General features: G+C 63.8%; 1 protein-coding gene across 4 annotated transcripts in view; it reads right to left on the bottom strand.

Annotated features, from left to right (window-relative positions):
- Nucleotides 1-5,720: 5,720 nt before the first annotated feature.
- Nucleotides 5,721-13,207, bottom strand: part of DOK7 (docking protein 7) — a 33,172-nt gene continuing 25,685 nt past the window's right edge. The window contains exons 6-10 of one of the 4 annotated variants that reach the window (XM_043906065.1): nt 11,872-12,551; nt 8,469-8,511; nt 6,496-6,624; nt 6,187-6,404; nt 5,721-6,100 (exon numbers count right to left, since the gene is read on the bottom strand). In XM_043906065.1, coding sequence (XP_043762000.1) covers nt 6,268-6,404; nt 6,496-6,624; nt 8,469-8,511; nt 11,872-12,551 — 989 coding nt within the window. In that variant the 3' untranslated portion in view covers nt 5,721-6,100; nt 6,187-6,267. The remainder of the gene's footprint in view (nt 6,101-6,186; nt 6,405-6,495; nt 6,625-8,468; nt 8,512-11,871; nt 12,552-13,207) is intronic. The other 3 variants (XM_043906064.1, XM_043906066.1, XM_043906063.1) reach the window with 3 other exon arrangements.

The following is a 13,207-nucleotide window of genomic DNA, read 5'->3' as shown; positions in this document are numbered from 1 at the left end:
GAGCACTGCAGACTGTTCCCTGGCCCCTTGGCCGAGGCCCCGTGGCAGGGCCAGATCCGTGACACGCAGGCCCCAGACGCTCCCGCTGGGTGTCCCACTCTCAGCCACGTCTGACTCGCCGTCATCACTGGCACCCCAGGGGCAGATGCCCTGTTAGCTGGTCTCAGAAGGAACGCCAGGGCAGCCGGCCCGACTGTCAGGGCACCGTGAAGAGCAGGGAGGGGGCCCCATGGCAGGAGGTCCCCCCCAGGTCGCTGGGCCCAGCACCTGGCCAGCCCCGGCTGGGCCCTCACATCACGTCTGCCCCCAACCGCACCTGCTGCCCTGTCCTTCCCAGCCGTGACCAGGCCGTGGGCAGGGCTGGGGCCGCTGCACTGAGACAGCCGTCAGGACAGGGGTAGACCCCGGGCGTCCAGGGTGCTCGGGGGTGGGGGGTTCAGAGCCCCCAGCCACACACTTGGGGACTGAGTCCCCCTCTGAGGAACATCCTGGCCCTCATGGGTTCACAGTGGGGGACGGTGCAAGGTCCGCCCAGGACATGGCTGCTAACGGGGACTCAGTTTACCGTCAGAGGATCCAACAGCCTGGGGGCTGCTCCTGGGCTCAGACGTGCCGGAGGAGCGATGGGCGCTCGTTGCCCTGAGGACGTGGCTGAGGCGAGGGCCCTGCTCGGGGCAGCGGCCGCCCTGCGCAGCTGGGGCTTGTCGACGGTCATTTGGGGCAGAGAACACGCCTGCGGCTCGGCGGGCGTCCCCACGAGCGCTGGGGACCCGCGCCAGCTCATGAATGCAGGGCCCCCGGCACCCCTCTTTCCCAAAGCGAGCCACTTAGGGTGTCCCCAAAACCTCCACGCTGGAACCTAACTCCCAAGGAGATTTACCCAGAGGCGGGGCCTCGGGGAAGTGATCAGGTCACGAGGTGGGGTGCTCATGAAGGGGCTCAGTGCCTTCACAGGAGAGGCCCCAGGGAGCACCCTCGTCCCCTCCAACATGAGACACGCCTGCGTCTCGGTGACACTTCCCTCCTCCCTACCCCCACCTCGCGGACCCCCTCCCCAGAGACGAGCTGCGTGACCTCCCGGGCCCTGGCCAAGGGGTCTCACGTGAGCCCACCCCACCCCCAGCTCCTTACTCCCCACCTTGGGCTTTTCTCAGGACCTTAACCAGGTCCCTGTCGATGGACACGTAGAACCAGACGCGGAACAACGGACAGGCTCCAAATTAGGAAAGGAGTATGACAAGACCGTATATTGTCACCCTGCTTATTTAACTTATATGCAGAATAAATCATGTGAAATGCCAGGCTGGATGAAGCACAAGCTGGAATCAAGACTGCTGGGAGAAATATCCATAACCTCAGATATGCAGATGACACCACCCTTATGGCAGAAAGTGAAGAAGAACTAAAGAGCCTCTTGATGATAGTGAAAGAGGAGAGTGAAAAAGCTGGCTTAAAACTCTACATTCAGAAAACTAAGATCATGACCTGGTGCCATCACTTTATGGCAAATAGATGGGGAAACAATGGAAACAGTGACATGCTTTATTTTCTTGAGCTCCAAAATCACTGCAGATGGTGACCACAGCCATGAAATTAAAAGACGCTTACTCCTTGGAAGAAAAGCTGTGAGCAACCTAGACAGCATGTTAAAAAGCAGAGACATTACTTTGCCAACAAAAGTCTGTCTAGTCAAAGCTATGGTTTTTCCAGTTGTCATGTAAGAGTCGGACCATAAAGAAGGCTGAGCATTGAAGAATTGATACTTTCAAACTGTGGTGCTAGAAAAGACTTGAGAGTCCCTTGGACTGCAAGGAGATCCAACCAGTCCATCCTAAAGGAGATCAGTCCTGGGTGTTCATTGGAAGGACTGGTGCTGGAGTTGAAACTCCAGTACTTTGGCCACCTGATGCGAAGAACCGACTCATTAGAAAAGACCCTGATGCTGGGAAAGATTGAAGGCAGGAGGAGAAGGGGACGACAGAGGATGAGATGGTTGGATGGCATCACTGACTCAATGGACATGAGTGTCAGCAAACTCAGGAGACGGTGAAGGACGGGGAGGCCTGGCGTGCTGCAGTCCACAGGGTCACACAGAGTCAGACACGACGTAGCAGCTGAACAAGGACAGTGGTGCTGGTATCAAACAGACACACAGATCAGTGGGACAGAACAGAGGTCAGAACAAACCCACACTCATGCGGTCAGTTAATTTATAGCAGAGGAGTCAAGAATATACAATGGGGAAAGGATAGTCTGTTCGATAAATGGTGTTGGGAAAACTGGGCCACTATCTTACACCAGGGGGCCTAGTGGTGAAGAACCCGTCTGCCAACGCAGGAGACGTAAGAAACGCGGGTCTGATCGTAAGAAACGCGGGTCTGATCCCTGAGTCGGGAAGGTTCCGTGGAGGAGGGTATGGCAACCCACTGCAGTATTCTCACCTGGAGAATCCCATGGACAAAGGAGCCTGGCGGGCTACAGGCCGTGGGGTCACAGTTGGACACAATGAAGCAACTCAGCATACATCTTACACCATGTACAAAAATTAAGTCAAAATGGATTAAAGAATGTAAGACTTGAAACCATAAAACTCCTAAAAGAAAACCTAGGCAGTAAGCTCCCTGACATCAGTCTTGGCGATAATTTTTCGGACCTGACACCAAAAGCTACAGTAAATAAGTGGGACTACACCAAACCAAAATTCTCCTTTCACAGCAAGGGAACCACTAACAGAGTGAAAAGACAGCCTGTGGAATGGGAGAAGAGATCGGCGAACCACGTGTCTGAGAAGGGGTTAATATCCAAAATGTATGAACTCATATTACTCAGCAGTGAAAAAACCACAAGAAAGATGCTCAGCATCACTAACCATTAGGGAAATGCAAATCAAGCCCACAGCGAGACATCACCTGGCACATGTCACAAGCACTGTTACTAAAAAGACGACAGACAGGCTTTCCCTGGTGGCTCAGGGGTAAAGAATCTGCCTCCCAATGCAGGAGATGGGGTTCCATCCCTGGTCTGGGAAGATCCCACGTGCCTCGGACCACCTAAGCCCGACAGCCACAACTCCAGAGCCCCCAGCCGCAACTACGGAAACCTGCGCTCCCGCGAGACATGCTAAGCAACAAGAGAAGCCACTGCAATGAGAAGCCCAGAAATAGAGAGTAGAACCACAAATAGAGAGTATAGCCCCTCCAAGAGAAGTCCCTGCAGCGGTGAAGACCCAGCACAGCCAAAAAGTTAAAATTATACAAAAGACAACAGATACCGAAGGTCGGCAAGGATGTGGAAAAAGGAGCCTTATGCACTGCTGTAAATGGGTGCAGCCTCCATGGAAAACTGTGGAGATGCCTCGAAAATAAAAATAAAAATGGAACTACCATACAATCCAGCAGTTCTCCTTATGGGTATTTATCTGAAGAAAATGGAAACACTAACTCAGAAAGATATCTGCACTCCTTGAGTTCACAGCAGCGTTATTTAGAGCAGCCAAGATATAGAAGCAAACTGAGTGCCCGCGGACAGCTGAGTGGATAGAGATGTGGTATATACACACAGTGGAATACTGAAAGTGAAAGTCGCTCGGTCGTGTCTGACTCTTTGCAACCCCATGGACTATACAGTCCATGGAATTCTCCAGACCAGAATACTGGAGTGGGTAGTCGTTCCCTTCTCCAGGGGATCTTCCCAACCCAGGGATCAAACCCAGGTCTCCCACACTGCAGGAGGATTCTTTACCAGCTGAGCCACCAGGGAAGCTTATTCCTAAGTGGAATATTACTCGGCCATTAAAACAATGAAACCCTGCCATTTGTGACAACTTGGCTTACCTAAGAGGGCATTAGGACAGAGAGCCAAATGTATGATCTCATATATATGTGCAATCTTAAAAAAAAATTGAACTGGTAGAACAGATGAATGTGGTTGCCAGAGATGGAGGTCCAGGAGTGGACACCGCAAAGGGAGCCAAGAGGCACCAACTCCCAGTCACAAACCAGGTCACGGGGTGCAGTGTACGACACGGGACTCTGGTTAGCGATGCCGTGTTGTTTGTGACAGCTGGTGGAGAGTCCGTCTTCAGAGTTCTCACCACGAGAAAAAAAAACCCGGTAACTCTGTAAGGTGACGGATGTTACCTAGACTTACTGCAGTGGTCATCTCACAATATACACAGATACAGAATCGTGATGCTGCACACCTAAAACTAAAATAATCTGTAATTATACCTCAATTTTTAAAAAAAAGGCTTCCGGTCTGAGACTGATATTCCAGAGTTCAGATGCTAAACTCTACCCGGGACGGGAGGCCCCCAGGCTCCGGGGCACCCCTCCGCCCAGTCTGTGTCCAGCGCCCTGCACGGTCTCCCTGAGGGCCAGGGGCACGACAGGACAGGAGTGGGGCGGGCAGTGAGGACGGCGTCAGCGCGGGGGCCAGGCCGGGGCGCTCCTCTCAGCAAAGGCGAGGAGCCCTTCTCAGGCTTGATTCGGGTCCAGGGTCCCCGAGACCTTCCACGACCACAGAGTGGCCTGCGTGCCTCACCCCTGGCGGCTGCAACAGTTTTGCCGAGGTGACCCCAACGGACTCGGCCACCACCAGCCGCCCTTCACAGCTCTGCAGAAAGGGCAGGCATTTTTCTGGTCCCCACTTGGCTCCGTGTGGCTCAGCCCCCGCGCCCCAGAGCCTCCCTGGCCAGAGGGCAGCCGTCACGGGTCAGGACAAACCCCTGCCCCTGGTATTTTGATTCCTGGCTCCTCGACTGCCCCTCCGAGGTGCCTCTGGCCAGGCCTGGAAGACCCCCGCAGGGAACTGCTCTGCTTCCCACGGCCACGTGCCTCCAGGCAGGCGCTGCCCAGGAGACTCCCGGCCACCCACGGGGCAGAGGGCCAAGGGGCCGCAGGGGCCCTTCCTGGGTGCCCCCACATCCTGGGTCGGCCTCGTGAAGACACGGCGGGCTCCTCTTATTCCTACAACAGGAGGACCCAGACGCCAGTCACCCGAGGTCATGGGTAACGCCTGGGACCCAGACTGCCTGTCCGCGCGCTGGAGCGTGTGGCCTGCCCAGACCCCAAACCCCCAGCTGAGGGGCCCCAACACAGCAGGAGCCCCGGACTGGGGTGCACTTGGCCACACTTTGCCTGCACGTGCAAAGACAAAAGCTTGCTCCCCTTGGAGTCCTGTCCATGGTCTGTGAGACTCGGACCTGCGTGTGGAGTGGCCCTGGGGCCTTTGCATCTCACTGGGGGCATCTGCTGGCTCAGGCTTGGTGGGGGAGGGGAGCTACATCAACCCTGGCCACATCAACCGGAGGGACCCTCCCCCGAGAGGTGGAGGACGTGTGGGGTGTTCCACAGGCTTCCCATGGTCAGACTAACTGAGGCTTGCTGGGTCCTGGGTGGGATCACCGCAGGAGGCAGTGCACGTGGGTCTGTGTGTGTGTATGGCAGGGGGTGGGGGGGGTGGTGTTGAGGGTGGTTGGAAACCCCACCAGGCAGAAGAACCCCATCACATCTCTGAGACCAGGGTGGGAGGGTCCAGCTCAGCAAGGAGGACAGAAAGCCCACCACCAACTCCAGGAACTTCCCAGCACCCAGACCACCCCCCACCGGCCAGGGGAGCCAGGACCACCCCTCCTGCCCACTGAGTCACGGACACACCTGTCGACCCCCAAGGCCTCGGGAAACCCCCGCCCGCCGGCCAGGGGTCCAACCTGTGCACCCAGAAGCACACAGCAGGAGCCCCAGCCCTCAGGAAATAACTGGCTGTGTTGACAAGGAACATAAGCGATTTTAAAGATCTAAACCGTTCACAGGACTAACTGAATGGGTCCCGGGAGGCCGACAGTCCGCTGAAGGGCTCAAGGGCCACGCCCTCTGGGCGCAAGGCAGTGGTGACCCGGAGGGGATGATGGAGCCCTGCAGATGGACACCCCCCCACACACCCGCCCTGGTTGGAGACGAGGGTCCTCTTCACTGGGCCGCCGCCTCTAGGGAAGGTTGCGGGCAGCTCACATCCCAGGGCCGGAAACTGCTGGCCAGACGCTGCCTCGGGTCCACCGGAGCCGCCGCGGACACCTGTACAGGAGGCATCTCCCGCTGGCCTGGGGGCCAGAGCAGGCGTCAGAGGGGCAACCAGAGCCGTCCGTCCACCCGCCGCCCCCGCCCGGGCCCGGGGAAGCGCGCCCACCCTCGGCTCCGAGCCCGACCGCCGCGATGGCGCGGGGCCGCTCCCTCCGCCGTCCAGGCGCGTCGCCGTCGTCCAGCCGCCTCACCGCGGGGCCGCCTTCGGCCTCTGCTCGGGCGCGGGCAGCCGCTCCTCCCGGGCCTGCGCGTGCTGGGCCCCCGCCCTGTGCGCCGCCTCGGTGGCCGCGACGTCAATCAGCGCGTAGCGGGAGGCGCCGGCCCCTGCAATTACGCGCGGGGTGAGCGCGGCCGGGCCGAGCCCCCCGCGACCCCCCGGACCCCTGAGGAGGAAGCCCATCGCCCGCGCACCCACCTCGCACGCCCGCGCCCGCCTCCGGCAGCTGCAGGCCCAGGTAGTGCAGCCGCTTGGCAGGGCAGGGGCTGGCGGGCACGTTCACGTAGGTGGGCGCCTCACCGCGCGGCCTCCCGGAACCCGGAGCTCCTGCGGGGACAGCGGCCGTCAGTCCCCAGGCGGTGACCCCCTAGACGGTCCAGAAAAGAGCTCCCCACTGCAGGCCACCCCTCTGGCGTCTCACCTCCACCTTTCCAGGGCCTCCCCGGTGCCCCCCATCTTCCCATCACCTTTGCCCACCCCCCCCCCCCCCCCCCCCCCCCCCCCCCCGCCCACACAGCGGGCTGCCCGGGGGCGCCCCGATGGCCCCACTGGGTCCAAGCAGCCACACTTCTGTCTTCAGCCCCTGGCCACCCAGCCTTCCAGCGTCTCTCCCCACCACTTCCTCCTGGGCTCCCCAGTGCCCTGCCCCCTCCCAGGCCGCCTTGCCCTGCTGTCCCAGCCCACCCCCAGCCCTCCCCTTCCGCTGTCCTCCTGGGTCACCCTGCCTGTGTCAGGGACCCCCTGTGGACTAGTGAGTCCTTCCCTGAGCACAGGCCCACCCACACTTCTTTTCACAGTGACACCTTCTCCAGGATGGCCCCTGGGAACTCCTCTCCCCCATCTAAGAAACTGCTCCTGGCCCTGGCTGTCTGTGGGGTCCACCCGGGTCATGGCCAGGTCAGGGGGTGGCCCCTCTCTGCCAGGCAGCTGGCTGAGCGCCCTCATCAGGCAGAGGATGGGAGTGAGTCCAAGCCCCAGACATCTCAGCCCTGAGGCAGGGCTCAAAGCTCAGGGCTCTCTGTAAATCCACTGTGTCTGTAGCACAGAGCCCATCGCCCCATCACCCCTGAGGAGAGCTCCTCCTTGAGGCCCAGTGGGCAGTGCAAGAGGCCTGGTGGATGGCGCTGGGCAGGGCCCTCTGCACTCCCCCCGCCCAGGGTGGCAAGGAAGAGCCTGGCCTCGCTGAGCTCATGCTGGCTCCAAGCTCCCATCCAATACACCCAAACAGCAAGGCGGGACCCCACTCTGGGCAGGCCTGGGTGAGCACTGACACAGAGGGGTAGACGCAGACCCTTTCCCGTGTAACCCGAGATAACAGGCAGAGGCGCCTTGGGGAGGCTCTTAGACCAAGGGGCCCAGGGGAAATCTGGGAGGGCTGCCTGGAGAAGGGGGCATGTGCCAAGGGATGAAGTCGGGGGGGCGGGGGGGGCAAAGGCCTGGCTGGAGCGAGGAGAGCCCTTGGGGGCTGAGACAGGGGTCTGAGGGGAGTCTGGGAAGGAGGCCCAGCTCCTGAAATCCGAGAGGAGGGCCCTGCTTGGCCCACAGGGGCCAACCCCAAACGGGGCACGCCCCCCTGAAAAGAAGAGGGAAAGACCTAGGCTTGTAAGGACTGCCCCCCAGGCTGGAGGGGCCTCTATGCACCAAGAAGACCAAGTGCAGAGTGGACCCTCCCCAGCCGGGCCAGGCCAACCGCCCCCACCCGCGGCCCCTTCCACCCGCCCAGGCCTTGCCAGCCCAGAGCCAGCTCTGCCCAGCTGTCCCCGTGTACGGGGGCGTCCCCGAGGAGACCCTGTATCTCCCCTCGCTCCCTGCCTGGGCCCCTGGGCAATGGTCCCCTGGGCAATCATCACCTCCATTCTCTGTCCCCTGGGGACAGGCTTCCTCTTAAAGGCTTGGGCTCCAGGCCAGCCCTGGACCCGCCCGCCCTGTCCACGCAGCCTCCGCGGCAGGCTGGACACACTTGGCCACCTTGTCCCCAACCCGCTGCCTGGCCCCCCCAACTCCAGCCAGGGCCCACCCAGCCACCGTCCCCCTCTCCCACCGTCCCCCTCCTCCCGCTGTCCCCCAGCGTCTCATCTGGCAGACACTCTGGCTGGGCCGTGACCACAGCCGCCGTGACCCCACGTCCCTGCCCCGGGTTGGTGGGCGCTGGTGCCCAGGCTGAGGCCTACCTGCGTGCGTCACCAGGAGCCCGGGGGGCATGGCAGCAGCTGCCTAGACCAAGGAGAACACACGTCAGTCGTCCACCCAGCTCCACCCTGGGCAGAGTTCGGGCTCATTGGGTTTGCCCCCTCTCAGGGCCCTGCCCACCCTGACACCCACACAGCCCATGTGGGGCGAGGTGGTGGCACCTCGGGGCCCCAGACGTGGCCCGCAGCCACGCCATGTGTCACATGTTCACAGCGGGTTCGTTGTGAGGTGCTCAAGGGCACTGTCCACTTGCTCTAAGCAGGGCACCCCGGGTGAGCCACTCCTGGGGGCCTCATGAGATGAGTCAGGGCCCCCAGACTGCAGGGCAGCCAGTCTGGGGCGTCTGATTGGAGGTGCATATGGGCCCGGAGGAGCAAGACGGTTTGGAGACCTCAGAGCTGGGGGCGGAGCGGGCGGGGGGTGGCGCCCCACCATGGGCACGGTCATCACTGCCTGGGCCTCTGCTTCACACAACCAGGAGGAGATGGGCCCCCCCCCCCAGGGCTGGACCCAGCACCCCAGCGTGGCTGAGGGGCAGCCTGGCAGTGGGGCCTCCCGGGGGGCCATGGGCTGGAACAGGGGGTTCAGAAGCCGACCTGCTCTTCAGGGGGGTAAAGGTGTTGCCCACACTCAGGAAACAGCACCCCAGCCCTGGCCCCAGGCCGGCTCCTTTTGGGAGCCCCGACCCATCACCTTTGAAGAGGCCACCGGGCAGGCTCCAGGACTTGGGGAGGGTATGTGTGACCCCTGAGACCTGGGATGAGAGCCGGCTGCCCTCGGGGCCCCCCGTCACTGGGAGCCCCACCCACAGCGGCACCCGCTTCCGGGGCCAGTCCTGCAGGCACGGCCTGCAGCCCCAAAGATGCAGCCAGGGGCTGGGGGGGAGCGAACGCAGTCCCGTCCGCCTTCCCTGGGACCAGGTGGGGGCAGGCGGGCATACATGGCCCGTGGGGTGAGGGGGGTCTCCAGTGGCCCCGGGGGTGGGGGTGGGGGGCAGGCATTCCCAGCCAGGAGCACACATGAGGCCCAGGGACCCAGGCCCATCCTACGGCCTCACACTTCCCTCTGGGAAGGGGGAGGGCTGTCTTTGTCACCCACCCCATCGGCTCAGAGATGAGAGTAAGTGAATTGGAAGCCTCGTGGGGGCGGGTGGGTGCTGTCCTGGGGCCCACCCAGCCCCACCAGGCGAGATGCCCCCCAACCCCCACCGGTCCCCGGGCCACGCTAGGCTCAGGGGAACCTGAGACGCAGCCGCCGTGGGGGCCGGGCCTCCTCCAGAGCCTCCCCAAAGGGCCTCGTGGTCAGGGGCCACCGCCACGAAGGGCCCTGCCTCCCCTGGCCCAGGGCCCCCATTGGAAGGCCTGGGCCGCCCACTCCACCCGGGCCCGGGTCCCCCCCACCGAGCGTTGCCCACAGTCCACCCTGCCCGCCTCAGCCCCCAGACGGCCCTCCCCTGAAGTCTCAGCCATCAGCCTCTGACAAGGAGCCCGGCGCTCACAGCCAGGACACCCTCGCGGGGCGGGGGCCGGCAGGAGGGAGGTCCGGCTTCCAGCCCGCCCGGCTTCACGTGGGGGTAGTTCCCTGGGCCGCCAGGGCCTCCGCCGGCTCTGCTGGAGGGGTGGCCCCGCGGGACGGAGCCTGGAAGCCCCCCGCCCGCAGCTCCAGCCGCTCCCAGCCCCTCGCTCTTTGGCAGCAAGGCCGGCGGGCCATCTGCGGGGAGACGACTCCAGCGGACAAGCTTCCACTAGACGTGGTGTCTCGCTAGTCCCCAGCTCCCAGGCCGGCAGCACTGCCGTCCCATGTACGGGGCAGGGGACTCCCGATGGGAGAGACCCCCCAGCCTGCCTTTCCCACTGCAGTCTTGCAGGGGCCAAGTCAGAGCCTACTTTCAGCACCCCCGGGGAACCTGGGACCCGGGTCCCCACCAGGTGGTGAACAAGGGTAAGACGTGGTCCCCCGGGACTTGCAGGGAGCCCGTGATGGGGGGGTCCCGGCAGCTCTGCCACCCACACGGGAGAGACTGGGGACGGGGGCGCTTCAGGCTCAGAGCCAGGACCCTCGCTGACCCAGAAGATGGCGGGGGTCCACCCTCCCTGGACACAGCGAGCCACCTGCCTGAGCCCAAGCAGACCACTGAAGACTGCGCTGTGGTCTCCAGTGAACGCGTGCAGACACGGTGTCACACACATGGGCGCGCACACGCACATACCTGGCACACAAGCATACATCACACCAGACAGGCAACACACGCACAGCACATGCAAGTGCATGCACATGTGTACACACGCGTGCACGCCGCATGCCACACTTGCGTACACACCTCATACACAATGCACACGCATGCAGACGCACGCTCTCACATGCACACATCACACGCAGACACACACCACACATGCATGCACGGGCCCCGGGGGCTGTCCGAGGCCTCTCTCCTGGTTCATGCTTCCGGCGTGTTCAGGCTTAAGGCCAACCAGACAGACAAGGCCTTGTACGGCTGCAACCCGCGGGCCGAAGGAGGCCGGGCCCCGGATTTCAGAGACAGCGAAAGGCCCCAAGCGGCAGGGCCGGGGCAGGAGGCGGAGAGAGCCAGCCACATGGAATAGGACAAGACAGTAAGAAAAAACAGTTTTATTTCCAGTCTAAGAAGGTCTTACAAACGGTGTCAGGTTTTAAAAATGTGAAAAGAGCGACAAACGGTCTTCAGCTGACAGTGAAGGTACAAAGCGGAACATTTACAGGTGAGCTGAGCACGGGATGCCCGCCGGCCGGAGCCCAGGTGGGCAGCCATGGGCCTCGCCTTCCACAGGGGCGTCTGGAACCAACTGCGGCGCCAAGGGACAGAGCAGGCCACGCAGCCAAAGTCCATGCAGGGGAGCAGGCTGCCCCTGAGGGCGCACGCGGTGCCTGGGGCCCCGGAACGGGAACGGACGTCCCCACCCTGCACCTTCTGGTCCTGAACACAGGCCCTGGGCTCAGCCAGGAGTGGGAGGAGGGACGGTCCTGGGGCTCCCGACGCGTGACCCCAAACCCTGCCCTTCCCCACCCACAAGAGGCTGCTGTGAGTGAGCCACAGAGGTGCTAGGGTCCCAAGAGCAGACCCCCACCAGCCAGCAGGCCCCCTGAGCCTCAGGGTCCTGTTCAAAGGATGGGCCACCTGTGGGTGCAACTTCGGCAAGGAGATGCGGGGGGCCAGGTAGGTGGAGGCCCCTGGGACACACGTCGAGGAGCACTGGGAGGTCCTTGGGTTCTGCCGCCCCGAAGCTGCCCAGGACGCAGCCCTCCCTGCAGGCTGGTCCCCACTCTGACCCCGGGCCCTCCCCACGGAGCTCAGCACCACCCCCCCCCACCCCCAGGCCCCCACCACCCTCAGGGAGGGGGCTTTACCTTCAGTCCTCCGCAGACAGGACACGCGGAAAAGAGCGCGGGAGGGGGCCCGGCGTGGGGGACGCCCGCTTCCCAGGGCTCGCCAGCCCCCGCCGCTGCCGCCTCTGGCGCCGGTCCCCGCCGTCTCTCGCCAGGCCAGCCAGGGGGACACCCTGAGTCCCGGGCGCCCCCGTCGGGGCTGCCCGGCGTGGCGGGGGGCTGGTCCCGGGGCGCCTGGCGCAGGCTGCGGGGCGTGTCGTAGTGCGGCCGCGGGGCGGCGGGCACCTGGTACTCGGCCGCCCCGGGTGGGCAGGCGCACAGGCCGGGCTCTGGGGCCCCGGCCGCCGGCAGGCTGAGCAGGGAGCCGAGCTCGTCGCCGGCCCGCCACACGTCCAGGCTGCTGCCCGCGCACGACGAGAAGCTGCCCGAGTAGGAGGAGTGGCTGCCAGTGGCGATGCCGCTGTCCGAGGAGCTCTGGCGGCCGACCTCCTGCAGCTGCCGCGGCCGCAGTGGCTTTGGGGCGGCCCTGGCAGCGCCAGACGCGGCGTCCCCAGGGGCCTGGGCGGCCGCCAGCCCGGGGCCCTCCTGCGACGTGCTGGCCGAGGACGAGGACGGCTCCGGCCACGGCGTGAGCCGGCTGCTGGCGCTGACGTCCGAGTGGCTGGCCTCTGACGACGAGCTGGACACGCTGCGGTCGTCCCCTGGGTGGAAGAGCCCGGGGCTGAGGCTGCGGAGGGGCTCGGCCACTCAGGTGGGCGGGGGGCGGGAGAACCTGGGTGGGGGGCTGACGCCCGGCCCCTGAGGCCCGGGCCCTGCGGAGGTAACGCTCTTCACGCTGGGACAGCTCACACATCCCCTCCCCAGACCCCGCCCCCAGGGCCCGCCCCCTCCCCACGTCAACGCCCTCCCCACCGTCGCCCTGGGAACCAGACATGAGCACCTTCTCCAAGGATGTGGCAGCCCCGGGCACACCTGAGACCCCCGCTGTAGGGCCTGGACAGGCCGCCGTCCCCAGCGTGCACCCGTGGGGCTGTCGGCAACCCCAGAGGACAGAGGGCCCGCAGGGCTCCCCTGCTCTGGGCCCAGAGACCCCGGTGCCGCCCCCCAGCCCGGGGGCTGGCCCCCTTCTCGAGAGCTGCAGGGGCCCCTCGAGGATCTCAGCCCCTTCCTTCCGTCTCCCCATGAACCACAGCGGCGGGGCGGGTGGGGGGGGTGCCTCTGCACCAGCAGCTGACACCCCCGGGTCCCCGCTCTGGGCACAGACGGTGCAGCCTGTCCTCACCACGCCCCGGTCGGCATCCAGGCTGGAGCTGGGTGAGTGTGGCCCCTTGTGTGAGGGGGACAGAGGAGTGGACAG

Source organism: Cervus elaphus, chromosome 6 (assembly GCF_910594005.1).
Source record: "Cervus elaphus chromosome 6, mCerEla1.1, whole genome shotgun sequence".
Taxonomy (NCBI): domain Eukaryota; kingdom Metazoa; phylum Chordata; class Mammalia; order Artiodactyla; family Cervidae; genus Cervus; species Cervus elaphus.
The sequence above is the reverse complement of the archived record's forward strand: the minus strand, read 5'-3'. Positions and strand labels throughout refer to the sequence as shown.